We start from the raw sequence: 13,176 nt of genomic DNA on the forward strand, positions 1-13,176 counted from the left end.
CATCCAAACCATCCCAACAGATGGCCATCTAGCCTCGTAGACATCAGTAGGTTCGTGGAGAAGCGGGGCTTTAGAGTCTTAGAAACCTAGCACTGGAAGGGACCCCCAAAGGCCATCCAGTCCAACTATCTTCACCAGGCAGGACACCATCCAAACCATCCCAACAGATGGCCATCTAGCCTCGTAGACATCAGTAGGTTCGTGGAGAAGCGGGGCTTTAGAGTCTTAGAAACCTAGCATTGGAAGGGACCCCCAAAGGCCATCCAGTCCAACTATCTTCACCAGGCAGGACACCATCCAAACCATCCCAACAGATGGCCATCTAGCCTCGTAGACATCAGTAGGTTCGTGGAGAAGCGGGGCTTTAGAGTCTTAGAAACCTAGCATTGGAAGGGACCCCCAAAGGCCATCCAGTCCAACTATCTTCACCAGGCAGGACACCATCCAAGCCCTCCCAACAGATGGCCATCTAGCCTCGTAGACATCAGTAGGTTCGTGGAGAAGCGGGGCTTTAGAGTCTTAGAAACCTAGCATTGGAAGGGACCCCCAAAGGCCATCCAGTCCAACTATCTTCACCAGGCAGGACACCATCCAAACCATCCCAACAGATGGCCATCTAGCCTCGTAGACATCAGTAGGTTCGTGGAGAAGCGGGGCTTTAGAGTCTTAGAAACCTAGCATTGGAAGGGACCCCCAAAGGCCATCCAGTCCAACTATCTTCACCAGGCAGGACACCATCCAAGCCCTCCCAACAGATGGCCATCTAGCCTCGTAGACATCAGTAGGTTCGTGGAGAAGCGGGGCTTTAGAGTCTTAGAAACCTAGCATTGGAAGGGACCCCCAAAGGCCATCCAGTCCAACTATCTTCACCAGGCAGGACACCATCCAAACCATCCCAACAGATGGCCATCTAGCCTCGTAGACATCAGTAGGTTCGTGGAGAAGCGGGGCTTTAGAGTCTTAGAAACCTAGCACTGGAAGGGACCCCCAAAGGCCATCCAGTCCAACTATCTTCACCAGGCAGGACACCATCCAAGCCCTCCCAACAGATGGCCATCTAGCCTCGTAGACATCAGTAGGTTCGTGGAGAAACGGGGCTTTAGAGTCTTAGAAACCTAGCACTGGAAGGGACCCCCAAAGGCCATCCAGTCCAACTATCTTCACCAGGCAGGACACCATCCAAGCCCTCCCAACAGATGGCCATCTAGCCTCGTAGACATCAGTAGGTTCGTGGAGAAACGGGGCTTTAGAGTCTTAGAAACCTAGCACTGGAAGGGACCCCCAAAGGCCATCCAGTCCAACTATCTTCACCAGGCAGGACACCATCCAAACCATCCCAACAGATGGCCATCTAGCCTCGTAGACATCAGTAGGTTCGTGGAGAAGCGGGGCTTTAGAGTCTTAGAAACCTAGCATTGGAAGGGACCCCCAAAGGCCATCCAGTCCAACTATCTTCACCAGGCAGGACACCATCCAAACCATCCCAACAGATGGCCATCTAGCCTCGTAGACATCAGTAGGTTCGTGGAGAAGCGGGGCTTTAGAGTCTTAGAAACCTAGCACTGGAAGGGACCCCCAAAGGCCATCCAGTCCAACTATCTTCACCAGGCAGGACACCATCCAAACCATCCCGAGAGACGGCCATCCAAACTCATACTTGACGAGCCTCCTTGATGATAGCATTCTAGTGTGGGAAGGGACCTCAAAGGCCATCCAGCCTAGCCTCCTCCTTCTGCCAGGCAGGGGGACACCATCCGATCCCTCCCGACAGATGACCATCCGGCCTTTACTCTTGTTGCTTCCCTTCCAGGCGAGGAGACCCATTGGCTGAACCTTCCCGAGAAGACCTGAAGCCAAAGCTAGCGCAGTTTCGTTGCTGGGACCACTTTGTGACTGACCACGTTTATTTATATGTCTGTCTGTCTGTCTGTCTATACCGAGAGGTCCTCCCCCTCCTTCCTCCCCCTCCCCTCCTCTGCATTTCCACTTCCTGTTTTGTTTTCCTTGCACAAAGAATATAAACAATGGCTTATTTTTTTAAGCCTGCCCTGCCTTTGTGAGTTTTGTGGTCATGCCATTCCTTGTGGGGTGCCCCATTGAAAAGCACCTTAAATGTTTATTTAAATGTACAATTATTTTATTACAATTTTTATTGTAATTTTTTTTTTAAGTTTGAAAGACTTTTAAATCTGATGTAAAGTGTTTTTCTGATGTATATGTTTATATTGTAAGCCGCCCTGAGTCCCCTGATAGGTGGGAAGGGAGGGGTAGAAGACACGCAATAAATAAATAATAATAAATTGAGCCCCATAAATGTGGGTCTGGGGGCAAGTAAGGAAAAGGAGGGGGGTCTCAGCTGGACTTTCCAAAGCCTTTGCTAAGAGACCACCGTCCGGAAGCCCCGTCTGCTTTCGCTTCTCAAAAGGCGGCCCGTGAGTCACCCCGGGATCGGCCGGCCGTGCCGTCATTGGTGGGGATTTCCAGCCAAAGAAGCCTGTCCTTTGCCCTCGTTTCTTGCAAACATCTCATGGCAAACCCACTTGGAACATTTCCAAACCCAGAAGTGAAAGCCTGGCCCCTCTAGGCTGAGACCCTGCCGTGGGTCAGACTGGATGGCCTCTGGAGGGCCCTTCCCACTCCCTTAGGATTGTGTTGTCGAAGGCTTTCATGGCCGGGATCACAGGGTTGTTGTGCGTCTTTCGGGCTGTGTGGCCATGTTCCGGAAGCATTCTCTCCTGACGTTTCGCCCACATCCATGGCAGGCATCCTCAGAGGTTGTGAGGTGTGTTGTCGAAGGCTTTCATGGCCGGGATCACAGGGTTGTTGTACGTCTTTCGGGCTGTGTGGCCATGTTCCGGAAGCATTCTCTCCTGACATTTCTCCCACATCCATGGCAGGCATCCTCAGAGGTTGTGAGGTGTGTTGTCGAAGGCTTTCATGGCCGGGATCACAGGGTTGTTGTGCGTCTTTCGGGCTGTGTGGCCATGTTCCGGAAGCATTCTCTCCTGACGTTTCGCCCACATCCATGGCAGGCATCCTCAGAGGTTGTGAGGTGTGTTGTCGAAGGCTTTCATGGCCGGGATCACAGGGTTGTTGTACGTCTTTCGGGCTGTGTGGCCATGTTCCGGAAGCATTCTCTCCTGACATTTCTCCCACATCCATGGCAGGCATCCTCAGAGGTTGTGAGGTGTGTTGTCGAAGGCTTTCATGGCCGGGATCACAGGGTTGTTGTACGTCTTTCGGGCTGTGTGGCCATGTTCCGGAAGCATTCTCTCCTGACATTTCGCCCACATCCATGGCAGGCATCCTCAGAGGTTGTGAGGTGTGTTGTCGAAGGCTTTCATGGCCGGGATCACAGGGTTGTTGTACGTCTTTCGGGCTGTGTGGCCATGTTCCGGAAGCATTCTCTCCTGACATTTCTCCCACATCCATGGCAGGCATCCTCAGAGGTTGTGAGGTGTGTTGTCGAAGGCTTTCATGGCCGGGATCACAGGGTTGTTGTGCGTCTTTCGGGCTGTGTGGCCATGTTCCGGAAGCATTCTCTCCTGACGTTTCGCCCACATCCATGGCAGGCATCCTCAGAGGTTGTGAGGTGTGTTGTCGAAGGCTTTCATGGCCGGGATCACAGGGTTGTTGTACGTCTTTCGGGCTGTGTGGCCATGTTCCGGAAGCATTCTCTCCTGACGTTTCGCCCACATCCATGGCAGGCATCCTCAGAGGTTGTGAGGTGTGTTGTCGAAGGCTTTCATGGCCAGGATCACAGGGTTGTTGTACGTCTTTCGGGCTGTGTGGCCATGTTCCGGAAGCATTCTCTCCTGACGTTTCGCCCACATCCATGGCAGGCATCCTCAGAGGTTGTGAGGTGTGTTGTCGAAGGCTTTCATGGCCGGGATCACAGGGTTGTTGTGCGTCTTTCGGGCTGTGTGGCCATGTTCCGGAAGCATTCTCTCCTGACGTTTCGCCCACATCCATGGCAGGCATCCTCAGAGGTTGTGAGGTGTGTTGTCGAAGGCTTTCATGGCCGGGATCACAGGGTTGTTGTACGTCTTTCGGGCTGTGTGGCCATGTTCCGGAAGCATTCTCTCCTGACATTTCTCCCACATCCATGGCAGGCATCCTCAGAGGTTGTGAGGTGTGTTGTCGAAGGCTTTCATGGCCGGGATCACAGGGTTGTTGTGCGTCTTTCGGGCTGTGTGGCCATGTTCCGGAAGCATTCTCTCCTGACGTTTCGCCCACATCCATGGCAGGCATCCTCAGAGGTTGTGAGGTGTGTTGTCGAAGGCTTTCATGGCCGGGATCACAGGGTTGTTGTACGTCTTTCGGGCTGTGTGGCCATGTTCCGGAAGCATTCTCTCCTGACATTTCTCCCACATCCATGGCAGGCATCCTCAGAGGTTGTGAGGTGTGTTGTCGAAGGCTTTCATGGCCGGGATCACAGGGTTGTTGTACGTCTTTCGGGCTGTGTGGCCATGTTCCGGAAGCATTCTCTCCTGACATTTCGCCCACATCCATGGCAGGCATCCTCAGAGGTTGTGAGGTGTGTTGTCGAAGGCTTTCATGGCCGGGATCACAGGGTTGTTGTACGTCTTTCGGGCTGTGTGGCCATGTTCCGGAAGCATTCTCTCCTGACATTTCTCCCACATCCATGGCAGGCATCCTCAGAGGTTGTGAGGTGTGTTGTCGAAGGCTTTCATGGCCGGGATCACAGGGTTGTTGTGCGTCTTTCGGGCTGTGTGGCCATGTTCCGGAAGCATTCTCTCCTGACGTTTCGCCCACATCCATGGCAGGCATCCTCAGAGGTTGTGAGGTGTGTTGTCGAAGGCTTTCATGGCCGGGATCACAGGGTTGTTGTACGTCTTTCGGGCTGTGTGGCCATGTTCCGGAAGCATTCTCTCCTGACGTTTCGCCCACATCCATGGCAGGCATCCTCAGAGGTTGTGAGGTGTGTTGTCGAAGGCTTTCATGGCCGGGATCACAGGGTTGTTGTACGTCTTTCGGGCTGTGTGGCCATGTTCCGGAAGCATTCTCTCCTGACGTTTCGCCCACATCCATGGCAGGCATCCTCAGAGGTTGTGAGGTGTGTTGTCGAAGGCTTTCATGGCCGGGATCACAGGGTTGTTGTACGTCTTTCGGGCTGTGTGGCCATGTTCCGGAAGCATTCTCTCCTGACGTTTCGCCCACATCCATGGCAGGCATCCTCAGAGGTTGTGAGGTGTGTTGTCGAAGGCTTTCATGGCCGGGATCACAGGGTTGTTGTACGTCTTTCGGGCTGTGTGGCCATGTTCCGGAAGCATTCTCTCCTGACGTTTCGCCCACATCCATGGCAGGCATCCTCAGAGGTTGTGAGGTGTGTTGTCGAAGGCTTTCATGGCCGGGATCACAGGGTTGTTGTGCGTCTTTCGGGCTGTGTGGCCATGTTCCGGAAGCATTCTCTCCTGACGTTTCGCCCACATCCATGGCAGGCATCCTCAGAGGTTGTGAGGTGTGTTGTCGAAGGCTTTCATGGCCGGGATCACAGGGTTGTTGTACGTCTTTCGGGCTGTGTGGCCATGTTCCGGAAGCATTCTCTCCTGACGTTTCGCCCACATCCATGGCAGGCATCCTCAGAGGTTGTGAGGTGTGTTGTCGAAGGCTTTCATGGCCGGGATCACAGGGTTGTTGTACGTCTTTCGGGCTGTGTGGCCATGTTCCGGAAGCATTCTCTCCTGACGTTTCGCCCACATCTATGGCAGGCATCCTCAGAGGTTGTGAGGCATGGAGAAACTAGGCAAGGAAGGTACTCCGAGCCCTAGGGGAGTGGTGGCATATAAGTTTGAAAATAAATAAATATATAAATAAATATCTGTGGAGAGTCCAGGGTGTGACCAGAGTCCTAGCATTGGAAAGGTTTGTCTCTTGCCTGGGGGACATCCTTTGTTCAGAGTCATTAGCCATCCCTGGGGCTCCTCTGCCCTCAGAGTGTTACTTCTTATTTACTGTTCTGATTTTAGTTTTTAAATCCTGGTAGCCAGAGTGTGTTCCTTTTCATGGTTTCCTCCTTTCTGTTGAAGTTGTCCACATGCTTGTGGATTTCAATGGCTTCTCTGTGTCGTCTGACATGATAGTTGTTGGTCCAGCATTTCTGTGTTCTCAAATACAGTAGAGTCTCGCTTATCCAACGTAAACGGGCCGGCAGAACGTTGGATAAGCGAATATGTTGGATAATAAGGAGAGATTAAGAAAAAGCCTATTAAATATCAAATTAAGTTAAGATTTTACAAATTAAGCACCAAAACATCATGTTATACAACAAATTTGACAGAAAAAGTAGTTCAATACGCAGTAATGCTAAGTAGTAATTACTGTATTTACAAATTTAGCACCAAAATATCACGATGTATTGAAAACATTGATTACAAAAATGCATTGGATAATCCAGAACGTTGGATAAGCGAGTGTTGGATAAGTGAGACTCTACTGTAATATACTGTGTCCAGGTTGGTTCATCAAGTGCTCTGCTATGGCTGATTTCCACAGACATATATAAACATTCCTTGCTTAGTTTCTCCATGCCTCACAACCTCTGAGGATACCTGCCATAGATGTGGGCGAAACGTCAGGAGAGAATACTTCTGGAACATGGCCATACAGCCCGGAAAACACACAACATAATAGTCTGTGTCCAAGTGCCAGTGGACACCTCCGAAACAGAGGGTGCCTCCTGGCAACAACGGCCAGGCCACCTCTATTCAGAGACCCTCCCTGACTGACTTTGCAGCTGCAAGGCTACTCAATGCTAATCAAGGTTGCTCATTGCAACATCCACACTTGCTTCAAACAGACACGGGTTCTTCCTTGCACCCTGGACATTATTCCACAGGGATAGATATACTCCACTTGCTTCACTGCCAACACAACCCCTGAAGATGCCATTAGCCACAGATGCAGGCGAAACATCAGGAGAGAATGCTGCTGGAACATATTGGCCATTCAGCCCGGAAAACTCACAGCAACGCAAGGAAGTGTGTTGTCGAAGGCTTTCATGGCCAGGATCACAGGGTTGTACGTCTTTCGGGCTGTGTGGCCATGTTCCAGAAGCATTCTCTCCTGACGTTTCGCCCACATCCATGGCAGGCATCCTCAGAGGTTGTGAGGCATGGATAAACTAGGCAAGGAAGGTAAATATATATCTGTGGAGAGTCCAGGGTGTGATAAAAATCCTTTGTCAGTTGGAAGCCAGCGCTAATGTTTCAGTTAATCACCCTAACTAGCATTAGAAAGGTTTGTCTCTTGCCTGGGGGGTATCCTTTGTTCAGAGCCATTAGCCGTCCTTGGGGCTCCTCTGCCCTCAGAGTGTTGCTTCTTATTTACTGTTCTGATTTTTGAGTTTTTTTAATACTGGTAGCCAGATTTTGTTCATTTTCATGGTTCAAAAACCAGAACAGTAGATGTGAAGCAACACTCTGAGGGCAGAGGAGCCCCAAGGACGGCTAATAACTCTGAACAAAGGATGCCCCCCAGGCAAAAGACAAACCTTTCCAATGCTAATTAGAGTAATTAACTGCAACATTAACGCCGTCTTCCAACTGACAAAAGACTCTTGTCACACCCTGGACTCTCCACAGATATATATTTACCTTCCTTGCCTAGTTTAGCCACGCCGAAGCGGTACCTATTGATCTACTCACATTGGCATGTTTTCGAACTGCTAGGTTGGCAGTATACTATATATTATTAGTATAGCACAATGTTAGCATTCTATGTTACAATATTGTACTATACCACTATATAGCATACTGGTATTAATATTACATGTCGTATAAATGTACAATTATAATAGTGTATTATTGTTAAATTGTATTACATTATTATCAATATTAAATGTATATACAATATATTATTAGTATAGCACCATATTAGCATTATATATTACTATATTGTACTATAACACTATACTGAAATATTATTAGTAATATTACACGTAATATAAATATACTATTATAATAGTGTATTATTATTATATTGTATTACATTATATTATTATTGGTATCAATATTAAATGTATATACAATATGTTATATTATTAAGGTAAAGGTTTTCCCCTGACGTTAAGTCCATTTGTGTCTGACTCTGGGGGTTGGTGCTCATCTCCATTTCTAAGCCCAAGAGCCGGCGTTGTCCGTAGACACCTCCAAGGCCATGTGACCATAGGCATGACTGCATGGAGCACTGTTACCTCCCCACCAGAGCGGTACCTATTGATCTACTCACATTTGCATGTTTTCCAACTGCTAGGTTGGCAGGAGCTGGGGCTAACAGCAGGAGCTCACCCCCACTCCCCAGATTCGAACCGCCAACCTTTCAGTCAGCAAGTGCAGCAGCTCAGCGCTTTAACATGCTGCTCCGTGGTAACCTGTATTCTGTGTGTATGTTGATATGACTCTTTGGTGCGGGAAGTGTTTTAGACATAGGATTACACTGAGCATGTGCAGACACAAGACTCCACTTTGTATTCAGTATCTGTTTAGACTTCAAGGGGAGCAGGAGTCTTGCATTTGACCTCAGAGGAAGTAGGTGCATGCAAGTGTGTTTGGACTTCATGAAAGCAGTTATCTGTCTGGACTTCAGTTGAGAGATTTCAATATTTACTTACGGACTTCAGGGAGTACAGCTGTACTCCAAGACAATGGACTTTTGATAATGACCGGTGTTCTCAACATAGAGAGAAGAAGCTACATCCTATCTGTAACTGACCTTCATTAAGAAATGTGCCTGTGTGGTGAATTAATACAAGATAGAGATAAAAACAAAGTCTTCTTTGAAAAATAACCTGAGTGCATATTTTAACTAAGAGTTTTTAAGGGAGCGCATATTTTTTGGGCAACTTCAACTGCAAAGAAACAACCATCATCTGCTAACCCAATATATTTTTGTTGTGGCCTGTCTAAAGACGTGGTTCTTCAGTCTAACAGCCGAGTTGCCTGGGTGCCATTACACGAATGCTTGTGAATACCACTTCTTCAAAGGGTTGCCTTCTCACAAGGTCATGCTCTTCTTGACTTGGGATTTCCCAAAGGTGGTCTCCACATGTCCATGGAGATTCACATTAGTGCAAAAGGCTATGTGTCCAGAGTCTGGGCGCAGTCATGTTCCGATAGCTTATTCATTAGGTTATGTTTTGCAATAGGTTTTGTTGGAATGTCCAGTAAAAGGCCAACTGGTCTCACCTTCTGACTTGAGGACTTCCGGTATATTTATAAAATTACTAGCTGTGCCCGTCCACGCATTGCTGTGGCTTATGGGAATGCTTTGTTGGCCAGGTGGAATAGCGGTGAACAGCCTTGCAGCCTCAAAGCCTGGCTGTTTCCTACTTATGGGAATCCTTGTTTGGTGAGCTGGAATGCAACGGAATAGGCTTGCTCCTTGGAAGGCTGGGTACTTGTGTTCTAGGGGAATGGTTTTTCGAGCTGCTAGAATTGCAACGAATAGCCTCACTGCTTCAAAGCCTGGCTGCTTGCTACCTAGGGGAATCTTTGGTTGGTCAGCTTCAGTAGTACAGAGTAGCATCACTGCTTCAAAGCCTGTCCGCCTTCTACCAAGGTTGTTGATCTGGTCGAATTGGACTGAATAGCCTTGCAGCTTCAGTGCCTGGCTGTGTTATACCTAGGGCAATCCTTGTTTGGCGAGCTGGAGTAGCACCCTCTATCAAAGAGCCGCTTTGAAGCCTGGCTACTTCCTTGGTAGGGGAATCCTTGTTTGGCCAGATTGAATTGCGCTAAATAGTCTTGCAGCTTGCAAGCCTGGCTGCTTTCTACCTTGTGGAATCCTTGGTTGGCCAGGTTGAATAGCAATGTCTCAGTGCGGCAAGTAGGAATGCTGCAATTAGTCACTTTGATTAGCATTGAATGGCCTTGCAGCTTCAAAGCCTGGCTGCGTCCTCCCTGGGGGAATCCTTTGTTGGGAGGTGTTAGCTGGCCCTGGTTGTTTCCTTTCTGAAATTCCCGTTTTCAGAGTCTTGCTCTTTATTTACTGCCCTGATTTCAGATATTAACCAGGCACAAGAACCTACCGACAGCACCGGACTCTTGCGTCCCAAACACAACCTTTATTGCCTGCCGTTTCGTGCACAAGTCTCTCGATCGTGTTGCAACGGGAATGAAACACGGTGCCTGGCCACAAGTCCCACTTTTTGCAGTTTTGGCCCGGCTCTGCGCAAACGTTGCTGGAGAGGAAGACGGAGGAAGTCCCGGGAAAGGTGAAGGGTGCCTGTGGTGCGCCTGCCAGGAGAGTCATTGCTCCAGCAGCATCTGCTCGCAGGTCCGGGAGAGCTCCCCCAGCTTGACCTGCGCGTAGTCGATCCGCTTGAGGGCCATCTGGCAGTCCTTGCGCGCGGAGTAGCTGGACCCCTCGTGGGGCTGACCGGTCGCCACCTGCGCACAAGAGGGAATGAGAACGTGGTGTGAGACCATCTTCTTCTATCTATATAAAAGAGTGATGGAATCCTGACGACCAACAAAACAAAACACCCCACAACCTCAAAAATTGACAGCACAACCCCTCATCCATGCCTCTAGGTTGATACAACAAAAAGACAAGAAAAATAAAGTCCTAATTAGAGGGAGAGGAATAATTGTTTTTATCCAATTGCTGCCAGTTAGAAGGCTAAGCTCCACCCACTTGGTCTGCTAGCAACCCACTCAGCCCAGGGGAAAGGCAAAGTTAGGCCTCACTTAGGCCTCTTCCACACTGCCTATAAAATACAGACACTAACAGACAACGCCACAGCAACGCGTGGCCGAGCACAGCTAGTATGATATATATGGGAAAGATAGACAGGCAAATAGATGACAGATATATCATAGGATCTCAGTGGTGGAAGGGAGGATCCAATACAAGCCCTCCTGACAGATGACCACCCAGCCATTGATATGATACATCCCTGAGTCCCTCCGCCCTGAGTCCCTCCGGGTGAGAAGGGCGGGATAGAAATATTTGAAATAAATAAAATAAATAAATTAAGAGGGATAGATATACAGTAGAGTCTCACTTATCCAACATTCGCTTATCCAACTTTTTGGATTATCCAATACAGTTCGCCTCCTGCCCCGATCCACAGCTGTTTCTCTAGGCAGCAACAACTGAACTTTTCATGGCTTTAATTTCCAACAGTGTTGTGTGACCACCATATCTTTAGGCATCTTCTAAGTCCTCCCACACAACTCTGTGGCATTCTCAGCTTGAAAGTCCTTTATTTAAATCTGGGAACATATCTTGTGCATAGAGAGTGCATACTATATAGTAAATAATCTAATAACCTCTAAAAATGAATTCAACAATTATCAAAATATTACTAGATAACCCTACATTTGTTACATAGTAACAAAATATATATATTGTTACTCTGTCGGTGGAAACAGAGTTATTCTTAACTTTGTAAAGCTTGGTGTTTTATGTTGTTTTATGTGGCTATAATGTTTTTAATTTTACTGAATTACGTTTTAATCCATGTTGATTGGGCTTGTCCCCATGTGAGCCACCCCGATTCCCTTCGGGGAGATGGAGGCGGGATACAAAAATAAAGTTGTTGCTGTTGTTAAAAAAAATTATAATAATAATTTCCAACTGTGTTGCTACTATAAGTTCATTTTATGCAATTCTATCTTTATTTGTAGTCAATTTGGTAGTAACCTATGTTTTTTTTAAACAGTGTTTTCAATATATTGCGATGTTTTGGTGCTAAATTTGTAAATACAGTATTTACTACATAATGTTACAATCAACTGCTTTTTCTGTTTATTTGCTGTAAAACATGATGTTTTTGGTGCTTAATTTGTAAAACCATAACGTAATTTAATAGACTTTTCCTTAATGCCTCCTTATTATCCAACATTTTCGCTTATCCAATGTTCTGCCGGCTCGTTTATGCTGGATAAGTGAGGCTCTACTGTGTGTGTGTATATATACACAAACACATAGAGAAGAGTCTCACTTATCCAATGTTCTGGATTATCCAACGCATTTTGTAGTCAATGTTTTCAATAAATCGTGACATTTTGGTGCTAAATTCGTAAATACAGCAATTACAACATAACCTTACTGCCTATTGAACTACTTTTTCTGTCAGATTTGTGGTATAACATGATGTTTTGGTGCTTAATTTGTAAAATCATAACCTAATTTGATGTTTAATAGGCTTTTCCTTAATCCCTCCTTATTATCCAACATATTCGCTTATCCAACATTCTGCCGGCTCGTTTACGTTGGATAAGCGAGACTCTACTGTATATGTGTGTGTGTGTGATGGATATATTACTGCATCCTAAAGGGAGAAGGGACCCCGAAAGACCACCTAGTCCACCCCCTCTGCCATCAAGGAAGGCACAATCCAATCCCCACTAACAGATGGCCCTCCAGCCATACATATGATTAAGAAAGGGAGGTAAATAGCCATGAGATAGATATGATAGATATTATATTGAATCCAAGAGGTGGAAAGGACCCCCAAAGGCCATCCAGTCCAACCTCTTTCTGCCAGGCAGGAAGGCACAGTCCAAGCCCTCCCGGCAGATGGCCATTCAGATAAATAGAGCTATCCTACAACCTGAGAGGTGGAAAGAGAGAGATGGCCCCGCCCCCGAGTCTCAGGCCCCGCCCACCCGTCCTTAGCCCCGCCCCCTCGGCCCCGCTCACCTGCGTGAGGTAGCGTATCTGCGCGGAGAGCTCGGACTCGACCTTCTGGACGGAGGCCACGAACTGCGAGGCCTGTCGGTCCAGCAGCCGCTCGTTGGGCTTCTCCTTGGACAGCTCCAGGATCACCGTGCCTGCCAACAGACGGGAAAACAGACTTTGGACTACAGTTCCCAGAAGCCCCCAGCCTGCGAATGCAGGCTGGGGGCTTCTGGGAGCTGTAGTCCAAAGAGAGAAAATGGCGGCGCTGTAAGCCCCGCCCCCTCCTCGCCGGTCCCAAGCCCCGCCCCCTCCTCGCCGGTCCCAAGCCCCGCCCCCTGCCCGCGCCTACCCGCGCTCTGTAGCGCCGTCCCGATCTCCCGCTCCAGCTCTTCCAGGATCCGGAGCCGCTCGTTCGCCAAGCCCAGGCCGTACGCGCCCGGCCCGCTCCCTCCCGCCGCCGCCGCCCCGCCTCCTCCTCCTCCTCCACTCGCAGTCGCCATGTTTAGGACCCTCGCCGGCCCCCGTAGC

General features: G+C 48.6%; 2 protein-coding genes across 2 annotated transcripts in view; one reads left to right on the plus strand and one right to left on the minus strand.

Moving 5' to 3' along the window:
• LOC103282335 (uncharacterized) overlaps positions 1–2,041 on the plus strand; it is a 71,385-nt gene extending 69,344 nt beyond the window's left edge. Inside the window, exon 9 of the mRNA XM_062957010.1 lies at positions 1,811–2,041. Coding sequence (XP_062813080.1) covers positions 1,811–1,851 — 41 coding nt within the window. The 3' untranslated portion in view covers positions 1,852–2,041. The remainder of the gene's footprint in view (positions 1–1,810) is intronic.
• Positions 2,042–8,602: 6,561 nt separating this feature from the next.
• On the minus strand, positions 8,603–13,148 carry med11 (mediator complex subunit 11). Its single transcript, XM_062957550.1, has 3 exons — positions 12,998–13,148; positions 12,670–12,800; positions 8,603–10,409 (listed from the first exon to the last, which is right to left on the minus strand). The coding sequence occupies exons 1-3, from the start codon at positions 13,146–13,148 to the stop codon at positions 10,269–10,271; spliced, it is 423 nt and encodes a 140-aa protein (XP_062813620.1). The 3' UTR covers positions 8,603–10,268.
• Between the last annotated feature and the right edge of the window lie 28 nt (positions 13,149–13,176).

Source organism: Anolis carolinensis, chromosome 6 (genome assembly GCF_035594765.1).
Source record: "Anolis carolinensis isolate JA03-04 chromosome 6, rAnoCar3.1.pri, whole genome shotgun sequence".
Classification (NCBI taxonomy): Eukaryota; Metazoa; Chordata; class Lepidosauria; order Squamata; family Dactyloidae; genus Anolis; species Anolis carolinensis.